General features: G+C 38.9%; 1 protein-coding gene across 2 annotated transcripts; it reads right to left on the reverse strand.

Moving 5' to 3' along the window:
• Nucleotides 1-10,659: 10,659 nt before the first annotated feature.
• On the reverse strand, nucleotides 10,660-18,141 carry LOC115061889 (syntaxin-19-like). Of its 2 annotated transcripts, XM_029530449.1 has the most exons (6): nucleotides 17,965-18,141; nucleotides 15,352-15,473; nucleotides 14,170-14,489; nucleotides 13,752-13,988; nucleotides 13,147-13,359; nucleotides 10,660-11,754 (listed from the first exon to the last, which is right to left on the reverse strand). In XM_029530449.1, the coding sequence occupies exons 3-6, from the start codon at nucleotides 14,401-14,403 to the stop codon at nucleotides 11,518-11,520; spliced, it is 921 nt and encodes a 306-aa protein (XP_029386309.1). In that variant the 5' UTR covers nucleotides 14,404-14,489; nucleotides 15,352-15,473; nucleotides 17,965-18,141; the 3' UTR covers nucleotides 10,660-11,517. The 2 variants fall into 2 exon arrangements, with proteins under 2 accessions (XP_029386309.1, XP_029386310.1); XM_029530450.1 differs by lacking the exon at nucleotides 15,352-15,473.
• Between the last annotated feature and the right edge of the window lie 4,222 nt (nucleotides 18,142-22,363).

Here is a 22,363-nt window from a genome sequence, read left to right on the forward strand (position 1 = left end):
GCATTAGAAAACCAGCTGTTCAAAACTCAAATGTCCAGTGAGAATTTATGCATGCTCTTCAAATCGGACATTTTAGAAGCGCAACTGTGGCAGCTGTGTCATTTCGATGCAATGGGTTGATGTCAGCCCAGATTTCGTTGCATAGAACCCAAAGGTATTGGTTTCATCTGGCATCAGAGGAGGCTGGATAGATACATGACAGCCTCAGTAGGAAAGGACGAGGGGAAAAAGCGAGGGTGTGAGCTGAGGCATCCAGAGGAAGGGGAAGGGGAGAACAATAAGCACAGTGTAGTTTGGGATGACCAACTCCATCCAGATGGACTGTAACTCACTCAATATGACATATTTTACATAATATTTACTTCTTATTCCAGGCAATTGCTACATGTCAGATATGCCACAGCTATGGACATTATTTAGATTTGATTAGCCTTCAGTTATATGTATATATAAATCACATTGTACTCCCATCATCCTTTAAGTTTAATAATGTATACATATAAGAACCTTTACAAACAGATCATTTTTAACGCGGTGCACAAACGACTCCATTAACAAACCTTGGACGTGCTCTATCGTATTATGTTACCTTTGATTAGCATTTTATGTATTCAGTTATCTATCCTGTATTACTTCCTCACGAATTACTCTTCAATTTTACTAAAAGGAAAAAAAAAAAAATCCCCCTGTTGACATCTTGACAATGTAATATCTAAATAATGTGTTTATCATTCATGACCCAACCCAGAAAGTGTACTTTGCAGTAGAACAGTACACACTAGCCTCAGTGATCCCTTTTAAGATATTCATCTGATCCTGGGAACAATTTGTTTCCTGTGGTGCCGAATTTAGAAATCCACTGTGACATCTGGCAGCCGCAGTTGGAATCTAGCGGGGTGTCATGGAGGGTGTTGTCAGCATTCGGCAGGTACCCTGTGAATGGACCCTGAAGGCCCTGGCCTTCAGATCTCACATACGGTTGATCCCTTTCTCTTTTTTGACTCTTGCTCACCTTTATCATTCCCACTCTTGCCCGCAGCATCTGCAGAGCCTCCAGAAACCTTGATGTCCTCTCAGGCTCATCACTATTCATTCCACTTGTAGTCTCATTCCCCCAACTGAGAGAGATGTCAAATGGGGCTGCCCATGTGTGTCTGAGTGTGTGTGTGTGTGTGTTCTTCTACTCTGCATTTTTATAGGACTAAATGGTCTTCTCAAGGACAGGATGGAAAAAAAAAAAAGTGGGGGAGGAAAATCCACTTTGTTGCTTCTCGCTGTAAAGTGGTTACTTTAGGTTTGAGATTAATGTTAAAATGAATCAGTCAACATGACGTTAAGATAGAAGTTACTTTCCAGCAGAGGTTACCACTGGGTGAGCTCATGTTCTGTCACGACACAAAATAAAATACACTACAATTGTACATGGTGCTGGACAATAATTCCATATCGAAATATCCTGTCTTACCAAACAGTTGGTAAGACAGGAAGGACTAATTCAGTGGTGTGGAAGAGATTTGGCCGTTGAAGAAATTGGTGAAACTTCAAGTGTCATGATTCCTGGTTTTATATGCAGACTAAATATAAACAAAAGGTAACATCAATTCACTTGGAACATTTTCATAAGTGATTTGATATAGTTTTATAGGAGAGGTTTTCATAGACTTGACAAAGTCATTTTTCAGAGGTTTCTGGGTACAGACATCCTCTGCGGGCATTTTCGGTACTTTTTCTGTGACTTATAATGTTCTAGTAGATATTGGAATTATATTTTATCAACTGAAATTAAGAAATATATCATCATATCGCTCAGCCCTTATTCTGTGTTGTGCAGACAGTTTTTCCCCAAATACAGAAATAACCAGGCTCTGTCCTGGAATAAGAGATGGAAAACAATCAGTTCAGCTACAACGAATGGAGTGAAATGTTGTATGCAGATTGAAGGCACATTTTCTTCTGTCATTGCTGGTTAATGCTCCTGGCTATTTTTGGTTAGTGTTTTTTTTTTTTTTTGTCACTAAATTAATATGAAAAGATTTGAGGATTTCATATTCTGCTCACTGCAGTTTGAACAAATATGTGGAGATAAATGAGGTATAAGTGCATGATATAGTGCAATACGATTTTCCTTCTCGTTTTAAAAGTACATTTATAAGAGAAATCATTTGAAGGGATTAATTTGGACTCTCAAGGTTTATGTGACAGTATGATTAAAAACACGGGGCTGCCAAGTCTTAAAACAGCTCTCGATCTCCATCAATACTTTTTTCTTTTTCTCACAACAACTTTACCAGAATAGACTTCTCAAACCCACAAACAATCCTCACCAGTGGCTGCGTCTTATTGCATTTCCCAGAACTGCTCTGTTCACCGAACACAGCAGGCTCGGTAATATCTCTTCTGTCATCTGGTGAAATCTCTCCCCTCTCCAGTGCCATGCTTCCAGACTGAAAAGCTATTTAAATGCAGTTCACTTCACATTTATTTGAAATCTCATTAACTGGATATAAAGAGCCAAAGAAATGTGTTGTAAATAGAATATCTTGACCATGTGGATGAAGGGAAACTTATTCATGATGATACCATTTTTTTCCACTTACAATCCCAATGTTGAATTTAGTGAATATCTGTAAAGTGTCAGCAGTCATTTTCAGGGTGAAGCCCAGTACGTCCTCTCAATATATTCTATTTCAAAATGGACACAAGAGGGTTAGGGTTAGGGTTGTTCAGAGAAAATGGATTGCATTTTGAAAAGAGAAAGGGGAAAGTCTCAAGTGACATCCATTCTGACAAGTATGGAGGAGAAACAGCGAGGAAAAAACTTATTAGAGTTCAATTCATTTGCTAACTTGTGGTAATTTCTGGCGCTGCTGGTAACTTAAACTGTACGTAACGCTTGCTTCATTTCCTTTTCCTTTTTTTCCACCTTTTTGGTGATTTATGGTATTTATGGTATCTACCCAATATCTATTCATATGTATTTATTTTTGCTCTTATATGTGCTCTCATGTCCCGAGATGGAATGACGAAAATTCTGTGGCACAGCCCCACTTGTGGAATCATAGACTGACTTTTTTTTTTTTTTTTTATTAAAAAAAGTGTAAGTGATTGAATTGATACATTTTATGCTATTTGAAAACCTTAAATCTTATATTTTATTGAAAACAAAACTTTTGCTGCAGTGTCATAAGTTATTTTAATTGTTTCCTAGCTTTAGATCTGACAGTTTGAGATAGATATTTGGTCCAAATCCTGTGGTTAGAATTTTTGTCAGCGCTTTCACAAAATTATTTGGGAAAAGTAGCTGTAAAAACTATAACAATCAAATTGTACTATGGAAGAAATGTGTGTTTCTGTGGCTGGGAAAACGATCATAGGGCGCCTACAGTCTGTAAGTCTCACTCAGTCTCTCATCTCATTGTTTCACCATAATGTATATTCTGTGCTCCCTGGAGCCCCATTACCCTAATGAGGAGTGGCGGTAAATAAATAATTGGCAGAGTTTGTGAAGATAATGCCTCTGACTGACATGTTTTCACACAACGGCTGTCCTCAAGACTCTAAATCAACCCAGAGTCAGCACTGTGTCTTAAAATGTCTGCGTGTTTCTGTTGTCGTCACTGAGCTACGATGCGTATGGTTTGGCTTCACAAATCTAGACATTCTACACACACACTTACAATGTCACTTGCCAAGGGCTGTCAGTTAGAGGGCAAAAGGATGTGTGAGCTTAATGAGAGACTGGCCAGGAGTCAGGGGCTTTGTAAAGTCCCTGAGGTGAGTCCTGGACTGGCGAGAAAACCTTTGTAATCCATAACACAGTGACACTTATGATTTTTGGCTGCTCAATGCTTTTCTCTGGAGCTGGAGAACATATTTCACCAGAGAGGAAAAAAAATAACACAGAGGAGATTAAAATCAACTTGTTAAGATGGTGCCTCATGGTTTGTCTTTTAGCTATTGCCAATTCTTTTCTTTTTTTTTCTTTCTTTTTTTATGTGAGTGGATGAGTTAAGTGTTGTCTCATTATCTTATAGTCTCTTATCGAAACACGTTCCTCCAGGTGTGATGTGATGTATAAAAACGGCAGATTGATGAAATCCAGAACTTGAATGATCTTGGTCACATAGAGGAAGTACCTCATAGATAGATTAAAAGGCAGATGGAGGACAAGCACCAAGAAAAAAATTGTCTGCCACGCACACACACACACACACACACACACACACACACACACTTTGTGACTGTTCATTAAATGCTGAGCCAAACAAATCAGGGTTATCAGTTGAATTACAAAGACTTTAAAATTCCTGTTGAACAAAGTTAGATGAAATGGACTATACATTGCCTCAATGGGTTAGAGAAAAAACTCATAATTTTTGTATTGTATTATGTTGTGCAAATTACCCCTCTGAGGGACTAATGAAGGATTATTATCTTACATAACAATAATATACAAAAGTACAGTACAGTATGATATAATGGTCTCAGATCTAATTTTGTTGTTTTTTCATAAACAACTTTTCTACTGCATACTTCTACAATGTTTTACACTATAAGAAAATTGAACAGATATTGTGTGTGAACAGGATTGATGTGACAGATTGGAGGTACAGAAATGACTGAATCTTTTCTTTGCCCAGTTCGTCGGAGGAGTGTGACTCTTAATGCAGATACACTGACAGTTATTGTTTGTCACGTCAAATGAATTCCCACGTTTCTTCCTGTTACAAACGAAAACCATATCATTTGGCTTATTTTGCAGGAAAAATGTCTTTTACCTTTTCAATATTGAATGTAATCACAGATTTTGATAACTTGTGATTTTTACTGGCTCTGAGTAAAAGCCAGAACTTCTACTTGTCCCAGACATGTACGCTGAATATATTTAAAACATTTGAATGTGTCCTCTGGGAGGCCAAATGAAAGGTTGTTGGTCTAATGTTACAATAAAATCTATAATCATGTGTTATAGGTTTGCGTTTGTGCTATAGACCAGGGTCTAAAATATACAGACATGCATGTACACAATTTATCTTAATGTCAGCAGTCCGCTTTAGTCTGGCTCATAGACTAGACACAACTTTCCACTTTTGATTATGATAGCAGAAATTGTGCTGCATGCACTTACCGCTTTTGCACCGGACCACATAACTGTTTCCCCACACAGTTATCCAATAGAGTAAATAACATTATGAAGCTTAGGGAGCCATCTAATCAATTTTTGCAGAGTTTGATGACAAGGTAGAGTAGAGCATGGAGTCAGGATCATATTACACAGTATAACACAGACTGGGCTAGATGAAGACAACATCTGCTAAGTTGGTCTAAATAGCTTGTGTACCATTTCATAAGGTCAAAAGAATGTAAAAGCATACGTAAATTCATTATTCTGCTTCAGGATGCATATGCTGAGTTGATTAGTCGTAATTGTTTTGATAAGGAAGTGACAGTGTTTGCATAAAAAACAGTACAGTCATAAAATAGATTGGGAGGCGAGTCAAGAAGTGTCTTTTCTTCCTGAAATTGAAATATACAGTACAAGCACGGGTGTCTTTGCCACCTCGTTACAGAGGAGGAGACTCGTTCCCTGAGAGCCGTAAAACCAGGCTTGATCCTCAGAGACATGTTTTATGCACCCACATCTCAGTTCATTTTCGCCTGTCATCTGTCCTGAGGTGTGTGTCAGCCTCGTCCTGAATGGCCCTCCCACTGTCCACCTTTTATTGTTCAGTACATGAATCAATACTCAACAGGGATGAACACAAAGGGATGTTGTTGAGGTTGAGGTAACGGCGCATTGATTGAATACGGAATACAAGTTCTCTTTAGCCACTGTAGACCATTAACAGCTCAAATATTCACAACTGGAGTGAAAAGCCTGAGGTGACCTGTTTCATTAGTTTAAGGAGGAATAATGGGCAGTCAAGCACTCTTAAGAGGGATTGAATATGAGGTACTGTAATACTTAGATATCGGCTCCCTCTGCTGGTCATTTACCACTTTCTCTATGGAAATGGAGAAAAAACTGATTAGTAAGATTACACACTTGTGTGTTAACTGTAATAGAATAAAAAGTTTCTTCCCCTGAAAACGAAATTTTTAATATGAGGATTTCAGATGGGAAATAACCTGTATTTAAGTCTCTTTCATACTTGCTCAATGTTTTTTCTTTCATTTGTGGGATCTCCAAACATCGTTTCAGAAATCCCTTTTCTTTCTTGTAATTTTCAGCAAAAGCACAGCACAATACAGAGTATTCCCTCCCCTGGTTGGATCAGATTGACAGGATGATTGCAGGTTCTATTCACAGCTGCAGCTGCGGCATCTCCGCCAAGAGCATAGCCACATTGTTTTATATCTGTCAATATCACAACATCATCAGGAGGAGAAATGGGGAAATTTCTGGCGGAAGAAGCTTCTTTGGATTCAAACCAAGGGGATATATTTAGTTTGAGTGTGTTCTCTGTGAATTAGCTGAAGCTGTTTCTTAAACAAACATTGCTCAGTTCCCAGATTTCAAATTCATCATGTAATAATGATCTGATACACACAGACTAAACTTAAAAAAAAATAAAAAATAATAAAAAAATTAAAAAAACGTAGCTTTGTCTTACACCAGTTTTGCATGTCCTGAGCATTAAAGCTCTGGTTCATTCATCCAGCCACCAGTCAAAGAAAATGAAAAAATCCTTTAAATCAGTGGTACCGCTACACACATATGTGTCTGTTACCATTCGTTTCATCTGCACAGGATCTTCCCAGATGGCTCACACGCGGAGATCATGCACAGACTTTCCCAGCGCTCTTATTACTGAAGTTCATATATTACTCTGACAGAATATTTAAGCTTGAACATTTGTCCTTTGGTAGGTAATAAATTATAGTAAACTTTTGACATTAGTTAGTTTGTAAATCAGGCCCTACCATAGTTTGCCCTTGTATCTGAAGCACAGTTTTTTTTTTTTTTTTTAAACACAGTCAAAGTTGCGGTTACATAAGGTTTTCAGTTTTTACTGTCCCTTCAGCATTCCTGTGTTTGTAATCCAGGTATGTTTGTCTTTTACCTAAATCATCTTCACTCAAGGAATTAAAAGGAATAAGAAACTTGACATATTGGCATCACATAGTCTTATGTGAAAATTAAGAATTGCACTGACCTGTTTATATATATATATATATATATATATATATATATTATATATGTATCTATATATATTATATATATATATATATATATATACATACATACACACATACACACACACAACACACACACACAACACACACACACACACCGCTTGGGCATACCAGTTATTCTTTTTCCCAGTTAGTTTAAAATGAAGCCATGGAAAGTGGTCCCCATGTCAGCTCATTTTGGAAATCATATCTTTTAAGATTGTTATTGTGGTAGTCATCATTATTGACACAGATACACAGGAACACGGGGGATATAAAGAGAGGGTGTGAAAGAGATCATCAAAGGTCTTTGGCTATAATCAAAGCAAAGAAGCTGCTTGTGAGCAAGTAGGCCACCAGGATGCCCCATAAATCCAGTTTCTTAATCCGACAATGACCTTCTGTATTGATTCGATGAAAAATATATTCTCATCAGCCTCACCAGCAGCGACAATATCAGCCCTCTTGGCATATTTTTCATACATTGTATAAGGAATCTCCAGTTTGTGAAACATGCTTAATCACTTATGTCCTGAGATTAAATTGCAAGATGAAAACCATTCGTATGCATACCATAGTTGTACCAGCTACAATCAGCATCTGTTAGCATAGCATTCATAGAAATAAGGAGAACTCACTACCCACCAAGTAGTAGTAGTGAATAAAAAAAGGAATAATAATATTCTATTATTATATATTTCAAAAAATAATTTGAATTCCACAATGGGAAAAAGTATTAGCATTGTGCAGATCTACGAATTCAGTGTGTTCGTAGCGTCTTTCCTGCTCTTCTAGCTACTGCTGCTGCCAGAGTCAGTGTACAGTTTCTTTATGATTTATCGCTTTCTGAGAGTCCTGCTATCTCTATGTTCAGATTTTGATGGGAGCGATAAAACCAGGCAGTAAAGTAATGTCAGCTCTCTATAACCACAGCTGGTGTTACTCACAGGAGGGCTGCTTTGATGTTTCTCAAACATTTGGAGAAAGTCTTCGGAATCCACGTTGCGACTGACGGGCCAGTCACATAGAGACGTCACCGCAGCTCTATCAGCCATGATCGCTGTTGTAAACCCTCATGTGTCTCAGATGTTCACATTATCATTAAATCGGACATGATTGATGGACTTGGTGTCAGGAAAGTGTGGAAGAGGCACTTGCGATAAATGTGTGGTGGCTGAACCAAACGGGTGAGGAAGCACATGTCCAAAAATAAAAGTTGGACCGTTCCTTACATAATAAAACACCCAAATCATCACTGAATTACTTATCTCTGTTTTGCATTAGTATGTGTCTATTGTTGTGAATAGCCTTTACTCTATTTACATCCTATAAAGGTAGGAATAAAAGAAGGTTGATGATGATGAAGGTGATTGTCTCTTGGTCTTTTGTTTTCGGGTCAACATGTCTAAGTTTGAGTTGGTGGTGCTGGCAGTCAACACACAATGATGGTGTGGGAGCAAAAGGTTAAATGTGATCCAGCTACGAATGGGAACAAAGCTCTGATTGGCTTCAGGCGATGTGGTTTCAGATGAAGTATTGGATAACAACTTCAGAGCTGGGGGTAAACAAGACGAATCCACAGTGGAGCCTATAAACATCAGAAAACTGTTGTTGTACAGGGCAACTCCCAGAGTGTGTTACTGTTTGAATGTGAAGCAGGGTGTTGCTTGGAAAAATAGGCCAGTCCATCCTGCATGTACTCGCTCAGTCTCTCTATACACAAAGAGTAAGACAGAGAGAGAGAGAGAGAGAAATCGCTCTGGCTGACCTGCCTGCGAATACATGTCTAGATGTTTCTGAGCTGACCTGTGTTTACTCTCCCATGAGCTCTCGTGGACTTCTAACATAGACCTCACAAGTTTTGCCTCAGGTTCACAGATGTCCTTAATCCCTGCTACTCTGCGATTATTGGAAGAAATCCATTTGACAGATGTCCCATTTCAATCTACTCCCACTTGTCTTGCAATAGCTGGTATGAAAAATGCTGCATTTTTCTGATGTCTCATTCTATATCACATTCACTTGTGTCAGCCAGCCATAAGATGACTAGATATTCATGTCACTCTTGATGGAGGAAAGGCTATGATAGCATCCAAATCAATTTTGTGAGGAGCAGTGTTGTCTCTTTCTGTTTAATATTGCTCCTCCTGATTTCATGGAGCAGTCGCAAGAAAAACAATCACACCATAATATACTAAGAATATTACCTGCGTCCTGGGTATGCTAGATTCAAAGTAAAAATGCTTCTTTTCTTTTCTGAACTGTTGGTGTTGCCACTAACTGGAGTGACCGAGTTTGAATACTTAAAATGCACATAAAGTGCACTTCTTCATATAATTACATTGTGCTGAGTTTAACAGCTTAGATAGAAAGTGATCAACTATTTTGAACTGGCAATTATCTCAGTGAACACTGGATGGCATTGTTGCTGTTCAACAACCCTGCAATTTGCAGCACTTTTCATTTGCCTTTACTTGCTCCAAGGAGAAACGCAGATTATGCTGCTATGCATTACAACATATCGTTGTTTGATTGGCATATTGAAATTTGCATATTTGATGCATTTGTGTCTGTCTTACCAAGTGTCATTGTAATCTTTCAAGACTGAAGAGACACCCAGTAAATCAAAGGACTTTTCTGGTCAGACAGCAGAAGTCATTGAACCCTTCACACACACCACACCTGGTTCCTCTTCCATGTCTGGGACATCAGTATATATAATTGTTAGCCTAGATAGAGCGTTACATTGACAGATGGTCTCTCATTATGTCACATGAGTTGTCAGTCCCTCAGGAGATGGTTTAACGGACTTGTAATAGTTTTTCGTCACTATGCAGTTTGTCTGTTGCCCATTTTCCTCTTCATCTCAAGCCAAAGTTGAAATGTGTGCTTGCTTTTAATTATTTCCGAAACAGGATTGTTTACTTGACTGAGGTGGGTCCTCGTACCATCTGTTAGAAGTGAATGGTTCTGTTTACACACTGTTCCCTACAGGAGCATACAGTAGCTGTCTGGCAGATATCCTGGAACAGCAGACAAACCAGATTTTCCAGTCCGGCTTTGGCACACCCAGTTCACCTGTATTTTGTCCCAGACATCAGACACCACAGGTCACCGAGGAGCATCAGTGTCACTGCCAATGGGGGGCGAGCTTCAAGCCAGTCTCTGAGCAAATGAGGTCAACAGACTGAGTGGCTGTATCTCCTGATATAAAGGACTGGATTGTGCTGTCAGTCATTATCGCAGCAGGGAAATGAGTGGGCGTTTTCAACCCCACAGTAAGTAAAGAGGAGAAGAGATAATTATGCGCCAAAGGCCATGGAGCTGTTTATCAGATATTATATTTGCAGTATTTATCCCTTTAGTGCAACATATTGATCTCAATAATATTCCTACATACATATGCCAGAATTTTTTACCTCAACCACTATTTTTATAAATTGCATCGTATTCCATTAGACAAAGTGTGAGAAGAGGTACATATTTCCTAAAATTTAAGAACTCATATCTTCTACCTTCTTTTTTTTTTTTTTAATAAAAGAGAATTCTTTTCTGTAGCTTTGTCATCATGACAGAAATATTTTTCATACAGGCATATTATTCAGAGTTTAGCTTGAATGCTGCCATGGTGAAACTAAATAAAATTAATGACATTTTTTTCATTGAAAATGATCAGACTTTGAAATGCAAATGAGACTAATGACTAATTATAAAACCAGTCTTTTTGTCACCAGCATGTGCAACAAAAGACCGAAACAAATACGCAGCGACTCGAAATCTATTAGAAAAAGGAAAGCTTTCTCCACTACATTACAATTTACATTCAAACTGGTTTGTGCTGAAAAGAAAAGAGGGGAAAAAAAACATCATAGATTAGACTTAAAGCCCCCAAAAACAAACGCTCCAGTGGCAAAAAGAAACGAAAAGAAAAAAAGATGTGAGGCTCTTTTGAGAAAAAAGAGTGAAATATCAGTCTTGCTGATCTTGCAGTGTCAGAAGCAGTGATCTCCCCTTGTTTGTGACCTCTGTCAGATGACGGTGAAGGTCTCCAATAAGCAGCAGTGTTGGTGAAAAGCAGCCACTGAACTGTCTCCTCCAATAGTGGTCGCTTCATATCCTCTTGAAAGAAACAAGTGCCTCAAATATCAGTTCTATGCCTTCCCCCTTAATTGTTTTCTATGCTCTGCTGAATCTGTCTTCACCGGCAGCTCTGTTCAAAAGCCGCGGTACCACAACCTTCATTTTAATGGGGCTTGAATTCAGCATTGCTAACTCCCAACAGGTAAGCAAGACCTTTGAACTAAAACATTATTTGGAAGATAGGTTGAGGTAAAAAACACGTTATAAGCAGCATCTCCAGGGAGGGCAGCAGCAACAGCACAGCTGTCGAAGCGGGTTCTTCTTCTTATACCTGGCAGCCATCTTAAACTTCTCATTAGTTACGGCCACGTAGTCCTGTGTTCTTTCTACATTGGTCTGAATGTGTTCAATGTAGGCCCCTTGTTCCTCCACCAGCATGAAAATGTCCATAAACAGGTCTCTCAGCTCCTTCAAATTGTTCTCCAGGCTCAACAGTTCCTGTAAATGGAGAAGGATTATGGGATTAATGCTGCAGATATGTGTAGCATTACTCAGAGGCTGGAGGTGGTCAGAGAGGGAACTAGAGGCTACAAGGAGAGAGCAGACAATGCAGCCTGAGCACAGATAACACTTAAACGTCCTCATCTGACTTTTATTTTCTCTGTGATTCGTAGTCCTCGTTTACCCGGAGATCACTTTGTTGTAACTACGGTTTGAGAGATGTATTTGGAGCCATGAACAGCACCGCAGCCTGTTCTCTTATGTTAGAATCAATCACTAATTCAATTTCTATTTGCTAATTTTCAAATGTGTATCAGTGAGACATAGGAATGAGGAAAACCTGCTGTGATGGCACCTTCAAGTTATCCGTAGCTGACGATAGACTAAGGATTTTCACGCATACCATGTGCAAGCATTCATTCTGTTAGACAAAAACACCATAGGTCATCTGTGCTGATGGCCTATTATGACTCATAGTTACTTTTTATTGTCAAGGGACTTCTAGAGGCCTTGGTAATTACCAGCAGAGCAGAGTTAAGCACCTTAGCAGAAAGGTCGACAAAGTTCACTTTGTGCAGCGCTAGCAGTTGATGAATGAGCTGACAAAACACATCAGATAGTTTCCTGTTTGCAAGCAGTTGTCAGCCACTTGTTTATTATTGTAGCCATAGCAACAAATCTCTAATCTTATTGAAATCCTTAATTCAAGCCTAAACCACAACCTTTTCAAAAAACTAACCGGTACTCCCCCCCCCCCCCCCCCCCCCCCAACCTAACCAAAGAGCTATATTGCTCTTTTGTAAAGTAAAGTGTAACTTATTATCGTCACAATGACCTCACCTTTGATCACTGATGTTGGAAGACTTTTTGCAAGCTGCTCGAGACAATATAACTGCAGTATCAGTGTAAGTTGTTACATTTATGCATACTTTAACATGCATTTGTAATGGACTTCAGCTGTATGATAACACGTACTAATAAACAGTGGTTTGCAGCACTGGGTTTATACAGCTCACTCGAGGCACCAGGCATTTGATTTTAATCGACTTTCACACACACACACACACACACACACGAACACAGAGACTCACATTATTTAGTGCCTATAGCTGTAAAATGCTGGAACTTTTGGAGAAATCAGAGATTCACACCTGGAGTTTTTTGTCAGTTCTTGGTACTTTTGTGAGTCAATATGACATATTGACTTTGAGTGTAATGAAGAAATTAAGATACAGTGCCTGAAACAGAATATGTGAGAAAGCTAACACATACAGAGAAGAGATATTCTCTTTAAAATAAGAAGTTAGCAAACTATGACTTATTGTATAGCAATGCAGACGCTATAAAAAACTTTTTTCATTTCCCTGTGCTTTCTACCTCTCTCCTCACCTTATGTCGTTGTTCAATCTCAGAAAGTTGTGACCGTGTGATTCTGGCATCATTCAGCAGGTTCTCGTTGAAGACCTCCCATTTTCCTGTGGCGAACATCTCATTTACCTCCTCCTCTGCCACATCTCTTCCTGATACCTCCAGCTGCCTGATAATAAAGTGCTTACAGCGCTCCTGCTTTGTCAGCAGACCTTCATTATACTGCAGCATTACCTGAACATAATTATAGCAAAAGGAGAGAGAATGAAAAGGAAGGGGTGGGAGGAGTAATGAGAAATGAGAAGATGTTTGAGGCCCATCTTTCTAAGCATATGCATAATTCACACATGGTCCCTTGACCCGCTCGACAACACTGATGGCAAAACAAAGGGTAGTATGCTGCTGAATGGATGGGCAACACATACGCTGTACATTTTAGCACAGAAAGAAACTCACAAAGTGAACTCATCCTGTCATGTTACATCGTTTCACTCATGCATAATCGTATACAATTAAATACAAGTAGAATGCATCAATTTGTTAAAATGATTACTGAGACCTCAGAGGGTAAATTAAGCTTCACTCAAACCAATGTATCATGTACTGTAATAGATGATGCGCCCAACCTGCTGGAATTTGCGGTGCAGTGCTGCATGCTGGGACCGTTGTATTCTTGTTACGACAGCGGTGGGTCCATGCTGGTCCTGAGTCCTTTGGACCTGCTGGGAAAAGGCATCTAAACGCCGGTGGAGGCTTTCGGCTTGGAGCTTGATGTCTCGTGTAATGCTGCTTTCTTTCTTCATCACACTGAAACGACGCATGGTGGCGACCAGGTTCTTTTGCTGCTGGGTGAACTTCAGGACCTGTTTGTCATTGAGACAAAACCTTTACTGATTTGTTGTGACCAAAAAGAAAAACTTGATTTCGTTATTACAATGTCTTACAATTTTTTTTTTACTTCTTACTTGTATGAAATAGATAATAATTTAAAATAAGGGATACCGACCGAGTGAAAGACAGCAAAAGCTTGTGATTTATTCTTACCTCTGTCTCCAGTACTGTGATGTCATCTCGGATTTGCTGAGCCTCAGACAAGAAATTCTCGATGATTGGTTCTTCCTCAAACACCACAGCCTGTGGCAATATGACCCCGACTGCCGCAGACTCACCATTACTAGCCTCCTCTGAGAAAGGATTGGTATTATCAATTGATGCTCTTGCCGGTGCACTTGTTTGCTCTTGAGCCCTCCTCTGCAGCTCTTCCAAGCGGTCTTTCATTGTGGAAAACCCCTCAGCAAAGCTCTCTCCTCGGGATATAAGTTGTTGCAGTATGTACAGTTCTTGCCAATGCTGACAAGTTTACTCTGAAAAATAAATAACATTAAACTTTAATGATTCCTGCTGGAATGTGGGCTTGTCGTAGGAAATAACAGTGCAAACAAAACAGGGAAAACAGCGACTTTTAACACAGAGGATATGAAGGAATGTGTCGCCCAACACACTTAAGTCAGTTTGTCCAGTAGAGGTACAGTAGTGATACAGTGACGTGCGATACTACAGATTTTCCTTCTCATCTGAGACTAAGTAAAACCAAAGGTTTTATTGCAGATACACATACCGATACATTTTTATAAAAGTTTAATGTGTTAAAGAGAGGAAGATAAAAAAAAACAGACAAACAAAATAATAGGCAATTTCAAATCATAGTTGCAATGAAACTAAAACACAGACTATCTTTCTTTAATTTAATTGGATTTCTCAGTGGCAACAATCCACTAAAAAATAGATATTCATAGTCTTCACCTTTGGAAGATGAAATTAACGAACACGTACAAAAAGTAAACAAGCTGTCTTGCGCTTCCAACAAGCCATCACTCTTACTCTGCTGTTCTCATTAGTGTGTGCGTGTATAATTGTGCAGGTACACAGCCATCGTTTGCCTTCCACACAGCTGTAGATGTAATTCCTAATTCCTGTCTGGAAATTAGTCATGTGAAGTTCTGCTGTGTCGATGTGTTTATATGTATATGTATATGTGATTATACCCAAATTAGTGCAGACTGACACAAGTATTGATATTTTATTATGAGAATCATTTGGTATTAGAAGTATAAATGCTATTGATACTAAGGAACAGGTCCGTCCTTTGACCTGGAAGGACACCACTTTGTGGCGCCAGTTCCTTAGTCCAATCAGTGAGGATTCATGTCGCCCAAAAGTACCTACCCGTTCTGGTTTGGTTTATGTTGTTGTCGTTTCTCTTTTGCTGACGTGATTTCTGATTTATCGTTGTCGTTTCTCTTTTGCTGTTGTGATTTGCACTTCCAGGCCACCGTACATCACTCATGCTAATGTCGTGGGGGGAAAAAAAAAAAGTCAGTAAAAGTAACTAAGAAAGCACCTCATCTCGAAGTGTTTGAAGTTTATCATTTTATCTAATGAGTAAACGGTAACTACAGGCAGCAAAATTCTTTAATTTAATTTAATCCTTTAATTCGTCTCTAACTTTACTTCTTAACTTTATTTTTTACCACTTTTGTAATGAAAAATCACAAATCCAGTCACAGTGCTGCTGTACTAGCTTAGCTAGCTTTTTATATGTTATTCCATGCACTGCCACTTTTCTTTAGAATGGATTTTTCAAATGAGATTTCATATATTCAATTACAGCGACTAATTGCTGTGTTACTTTAATATTGTGGGGATCAGCTTTGCGGTTGGTTTTATCTTTGCTTGGCGTAAAGTTTTCTTTGGGGTATGCTGTAGAAATGTGCAAAAGGATGTAATGAGCAAGGACAAGCTAATGTAAAAGTGTGGCCAGCTTCTTTTAGACAGCAATATTCTCTTGCAGAAATGAATGCATCACGAAGCAGTGAAAATGTAAACTTAATGCAACTGAGCTTAATGATGACGAGCAAAGGAAAATAAAATAAGCTAATAAACATATTGAGCTCACAGGGTTAAAAAAGAGCTGTGCTCCCATAGATGCTTTGGAGTGAGTGGTTAATTAAGGCATATTGTAGTTTTCCCTCAACAACCCCAGTTCTATTCTGTTATACTACTACAGCAAAATTTACTAAAACGTGTAAACACATTAATAACGAGGAAATATTAAAACTGTTGTTCACATATATTTAATAAAATAATGTATATTGTTGGATCAATAAATCACATATGAAGGTGATATAAGATATTTTGTCTATTGAAATAGTTTTACATGCTTAGTAATATTGTGTGACTCATGAAATACTGTTTGTTGATTTAAAAATAACGACACATCTTACAAAACACAGCCTCAATAGTTCTAATGCACCTGCAGTTAACTGTGTGCTGTGTGCTAGCAGTGAATCAAAGCCTGATTATTGTTTGTTTATATTGCTATAAACTCATCCGTCCTGATATGAGCATAACTAATGAAACATTCGTGCACTCTGTTTAACGCTGAGATATATCTTTAACTCCGAAAAACAACATGAGACGAATGAACGGAAAGTTTATCTGCGTCATCAGTCAAATTGACTCAAGTTCATTTTCTCATGAGAACTGAGCGTGTTTGTGTTCTGCAGCACACTCAGCAGAAACAAAATAGAGAGGAAAAATGTCGCCTTGTCTACTATTTTGATCAGCGACAAGCAGGAAAAGTGACCTTGATAAACACATTAACTAAAAGAAAAAGCACATGTGGGCACATACACAGTACTTCAAATGTGACTGTTTACTAAGCGAAAAGTAAATCTTCTCAGTGACTGCAAAACATCGGACACGTTTCACATGTTAACTCCAGCAAACTGATATATGTCAAAGATGGAGTAAACAACTGACATGCTAATGATTTAAAATGCATTCTAATTCTAAAATGCCTCAGACAAGTAATGTGCACTGAACCATAAATGCCTATGTATTCAAACAGGTAAGAGAAATTTAGAAACTGTCCCAGCAACACAGGGATCTGGGCCTTGTGGAGACCCTTTTGGAAGCACATGACTGTGTGGGGGGAACAGAGTGTTTGGCTGATGAGAAATGGAGCATTTCAAATCACAGACTATCCATTTCTGGAGTGGTTTCAAACAGGAAAGACCATATTTTCTCTCTCTCTCCCTCTGTCTCTCTCTTTGTGTGTTTATGTGTGCGTGTGTGTGTATGTGTGTGTGTTTGCTGTGAACATTACAAATATGTCAGAGTTCAAAGAATGCAAAAGTATCTTGTTTTATGGGTTATTCCTCTCTGTCTGCCTTTCCTTCTCTTTCCTTCTTCTTTTCTCCCTCTCTCTCGCTCGCTCTACCTGGCCAGCACAGAAGAGCCGATTTAAAAAATAAATACAATTTCTCAAAGGATTTGGGAGCGCATTCTTCAGTGTTTAGCCTAAATATGTGGAAGAAAGTGGGGCATGGTTCACGGAGTCTAGCGTCTCTCTCTCTTGCTCTCTCTCTGTGATTAAACTTTTTTTTTTTTTTCTCTCACTAAAGCAAGCAAATATATTCTTCCTGCCACCCATCTGGTCCTTTGTCTGTGTTTATGAGGGAAATGTTGTGTTAGGGGTTAGGGTTCTTTCATATCCATGTAGGTGGAAAAATAGGAGTGCCCAAATGTTTTATTTTATCTCAGGTCAAACATTTGCACTGCGCATGCTAGTCTCAACTTTACTAAAATAATGACTCCTGCATAGAATATTACAAAAGCTGTAGGAGGTTAAATGACTCCATTCACTTCTTTAAATTCAAATTCAGTCTCTGTCAGTGCATGAAGACGAGGCAGCACAGGATAAAGCTCCAAAGAAAGACAAGCTAACTTTGCAGTCTTAATCTCCACACACAAGATTTTTCACGATTTGGATTTTACCTTGTTGAAGTTAACATTCCTCCATGGGCTGTCTGACCAGTATTCTCATTCAGAGTTCACCAGGAGTGTAATCCAAGAGAAGGTGGCATATCCATGATATCATCTTCAAACTTCCTCACATTCACCTGATGCTCGTCCACTGGGAGTTACAGGTACTCTTTAAATGTTATTGCACAGTTAGACTCAGGGCAGGAGAGGTTCTGAGGAACTCTGTGTGAATCAGCTGCAAGCACCTCCCCTCTTTTTCAGGGAGGCCGGGATATAACCAATAGAAAAGAAGCAGGGTAAAAGACCATTGTGTTATCAAAAGAAACAAGAAGTGATGTAATAAAGTAAATGCGTGGGGAGAGATGGTATGGAGAGCATAAAGAATTCAGAAACCCTCCCCTCAAGGTAATCCCTGGACAGGAAAGTGGAACAGAGCAAATAGAAATGTATTGTGTACATTACTGAAGCCAAACAATGATGATTGCCGTGAGGGTGCCTACCAGGGTGTAAAGTTTCTCATCAGCAATGTCGTTGTGAAGTGTCTGGGTTCCTGGGGTAAGCCCTCTTGGTCTGGTGGTATAGTACTCTGTAGGCCCCAGTGACTCGGCTGAGTGCTTCTGATAGATTTCTACTGACAAGTTCCCTGAAACCCAGAGGCCTTTTTGACACGGGAAGGGACGCACTCACTCTCAACTATACAACATAACTTACTGTGCAAAAGATTTTTGAAGTTCAGCGTCAGGAGTGGATGAGAGAACTTTGGCAGGGACAAGAGGTTTCATTGTTCTGATATTTAGGAGATTGGTTCTAGAGTATCTTATAACTTCAAAAAGCAGGAGGCATGATGTTAGTGTTGACACATGGGAGTGTAAGTGGATCTTATGAACACATATACAAGTTTTCCAACGATTTTAATTCTCTCTCCAAAATGTGTTTTTGTTCATCCAACAGCAGGTTAAAATTGCCTACATAAATGAACGATTAAGTTTCTCCTTGAGAACTTCATGACAAATCATTTCCAGTGGGTGGTAGTGTGTTGCTTCTCTTGGAAAAAAAAAAAAAAAAAGTAATGCACATTAACCACATGATGACTATGCAAAACACCGTTAGTAAATTTTTATCTCTGTTGTACCAGATGCTACTCTACTCGTGTAATAATGCTACAGAGGAGTGTTAACTGTGAGTCATCTATCCCTGGTGGCAAGATATTATGACAACAAAGCAAAACCGGTTTTCTGAGTGTCAGAATTCACCTTCATCAGCATCACTTGAACAAGCTAATGTTGCTTAAAGTGTTTGCTGTAGCTCCTATAGATGAGCAGTTGAATGGGATTAGTTCTCTCTTTCTAGCTCTCTCTCTCTTTCCCTCTCTCTCTCTCACACACACACACACACACACACACACAAGTTCCCCAATGACAAGTTTCTCAAACCTTGGGACAAAATTGATCTCATCTCAATACGTGTAATTGCTTCTACTTTGTCTATAGAATCTAAATTGGCTTTGATAGAACAACACGGAAAAACAAAAATCAAGTAAGTTGCTGGAGCGTTTGTTCACCAGGGTCGAAACCTTCTCATCGCTGTCAACCAGTTGCCTGCAACATGCACTTTTAATACAAGGCTTCTTAGGACTGTGTTTACAGATTCAATATAAAAAGGTAGGATTTATGAGCAGCTGGAGAGAAAATGCCTCCTGAAAGAGTCAACTTAGGTAAACAAAAGTTTGCTCCACCAACAGAAAAAAAATTCACAAATGCATTGTACATTTTTATCTAATATGAGATCTTTTGTAGTGACAAATCGACACGGAAATATCATCTCATCAGCTTTTTTGTGTGTGTCTTTTAGCTCATCATTTTGTTTCATGACCAGACACTCACGCACACAAGCAAAGTTAGGAAATTGTGTACATAAGGGAACAGTTAAGGGGACAAATCATGGATGGGGGCTGGCGAGCACCAAAACAGGGCTAAAAGGAGAGTAGACCAAGTGTTTCATACCATGTAGTTGGATGTTTGACTCTATATCAGTATTAATATTGCCTGAGTCTGTTTGCCTGTCCTTTTTAAACAGGCTGTTTTCAAGTTATCTCTACTGCCAAATGTGCTTTCTTGCTCGGAACAGAAGGATGTGAGAATTGTTTGATGGCTTCAGACATAGTTGCTTTTGCAATACACTGGACTATAATACTTCTTTTGGGCAGATATCAGGACACGTTGAAGGCTGCATTAAGTTATCGGAAAGTGACAAAATCGGCCGAGGCGAGCTGGGTACCATGCTAACTTCAGCAGGAGAAAAGATGTGATGGAGATAGAAGTCAGCATTGACATTCCAGTACTTGAAATAGCTCTTGTTATTGATCTTGAAGACTGGTAGCTACTCCTATTAATGCTAAATTTAGCTGTATAATAAAACAGGAATCATAAATAGCCTCTTTAAATGAACACCTGTTTGCAAATGTCAGGTAATGAAATGTTGATTTTGTTCATACAGCAACTCTGTGTTCACAAGTGGTCAAAAAATTTAACAGAAAGTAAAATATAATAAATCCCTCAATAAGGGATACACTAAGCTACATAGGTGTGCGCAGAATACCTGCAGTATTACACATCCAGAAATGTATTCAACTTCTCACATTTATCATTCTCAGAACCAAATAATTACTACACTATAAATAAGTGATGAAATTTGAGCCTGAACTTGAGAACAGATTTTTATTTTTTATTTTTTTGTGTCTGTGTGTGTGTGTGTGTGTGTGTGTGTGTGTGTGTGTGTGTGTGTGTGTGTAATTTTTCTGCTGATCCAAGGGGTAATGTTTTGCTATGCCAAGGAGTAACAAGTGAAGGCCACTGAATAGAAATGACTGGTTAATAATGGTTAATAAGCAGCATTAAAAAAAACAAAAAAAACAAAACAAAACAAGGCTGTATAAGGAACAGACAGGACATCAAACCAAAACCAGTAGACTAAAGAAAATAATTGACAAAGAAGTGCAAAAAGCATTAAAATGTAGACGGTTTCATCTTTAACACATCCAATAGGAATGAGAGTTTCAGGTTGTCTTGGTCAGCAAGTGGAATTTGTCTCAGAGTATAGCTGCTGGAGCGCTCTACAGGTATTGCTGTAATTGAAGTTATGTCAGGAGGAGTTCTATGCTATTCCTCACTGTAAGGTCCACACAGAGAGAAAGAGGGAGTGAAAAACAGAGGGAGGTTAAGACAACAAGCGCCAGACAGCCTCTCACCCACAGCCTTGAGTGATATTTAAACATAGCCAGAGAAGATATGCAGTGCTTTCTCTGTGAGGGGGAGAAAGAAAAAGGAATGATTCGATGGAAGTGCCGTGGAATTGGAGACCTATGCTGATGATGATCTAGTGAGGCTGCTGGACCTAAGAGTGTGCTCAGTGTGCTTGATGGTCACCACTCTCATGTTGCAAACTTAAAACTGATAACCACAAGTACAAGTCTCGCCTCTTGTCAGAGTGGAGAGCCCTAACAACAGCAGTTATACATTCACCGCTGACAGAATTATGAAATTAGGAGAGTTCATTGTAGGCACACACACAAAATTGCACATTAGCATATTCGCATGCATCTTCTTTGTAAAGCAATTAGTGCAAGTCTGAAGCAGAGTATAAAATTGAAGAACTTACCGTACAAATTTATATATGTGTTTCAAAAAAAAAAACCACAAAAAAAAGAAACTATATCAGCCTAATGCACAGTTCATACTGAGGGGTGAAGAAGGAAAGGGGGAAGAGGAGATAAATGAGTGAGAACGAAGAGATGGTCAGAGGGGCAAGGATAATGAGGTCAAAACCATGGTCATTAAGCCAATCAGAAAGATTTATACTGAGGTCAGTGGCCTTGCTTACTAAAATGAGGCAATCAGAAATATGGATATTAAATGCCTCCTTCGGGCACTGTATGAGATTATGCTTAGGGTCATTTAGCTATTAATTTACAGTTGAGTTACTAATACTTTAATAGCCAACCTTGCCAAAAGCCCCCCATTTTTCAGCCTGCTCACCTTTTACCTGCAGTATATATTTCATTTACAGCCCAATTCATGTGCACAGGTATCCATGTGGTGAGGGCCAGCAACTGATAAACCAATTTCGAAACCAATACAAAGAATTATGAAACTGGGGACAGCCTCATTTGACCAACCAATGGCTTGAAGGGTGTTAATTCAAACAAGAAATGTCAGCTGTGCTACTGTCAACAGACTCCTGCTCTCAGCAGCCAATGGTAGCAAATGTGAGTATAAATTGGATAGATGTCAGAACAATTATGTGTGTGAAGATAAACAAGTGAAAAGGCTTTTATTTGAATGCCCCTCCTTCCCTCCCTTTGATTGGTATTGATCCAGTGAATGATGGGATAGATAAGCACAGCCAACTAGTT

This window comes from Echeneis naucrates, chromosome 21, assembly GCF_900963305.1.
Source record: "Echeneis naucrates chromosome 21, fEcheNa1.1, whole genome shotgun sequence".
In the NCBI taxonomy this organism is placed as follows: Eukaryota; Metazoa; Chordata; class Actinopteri; order Carangiformes; family Echeneidae; genus Echeneis; species Echeneis naucrates.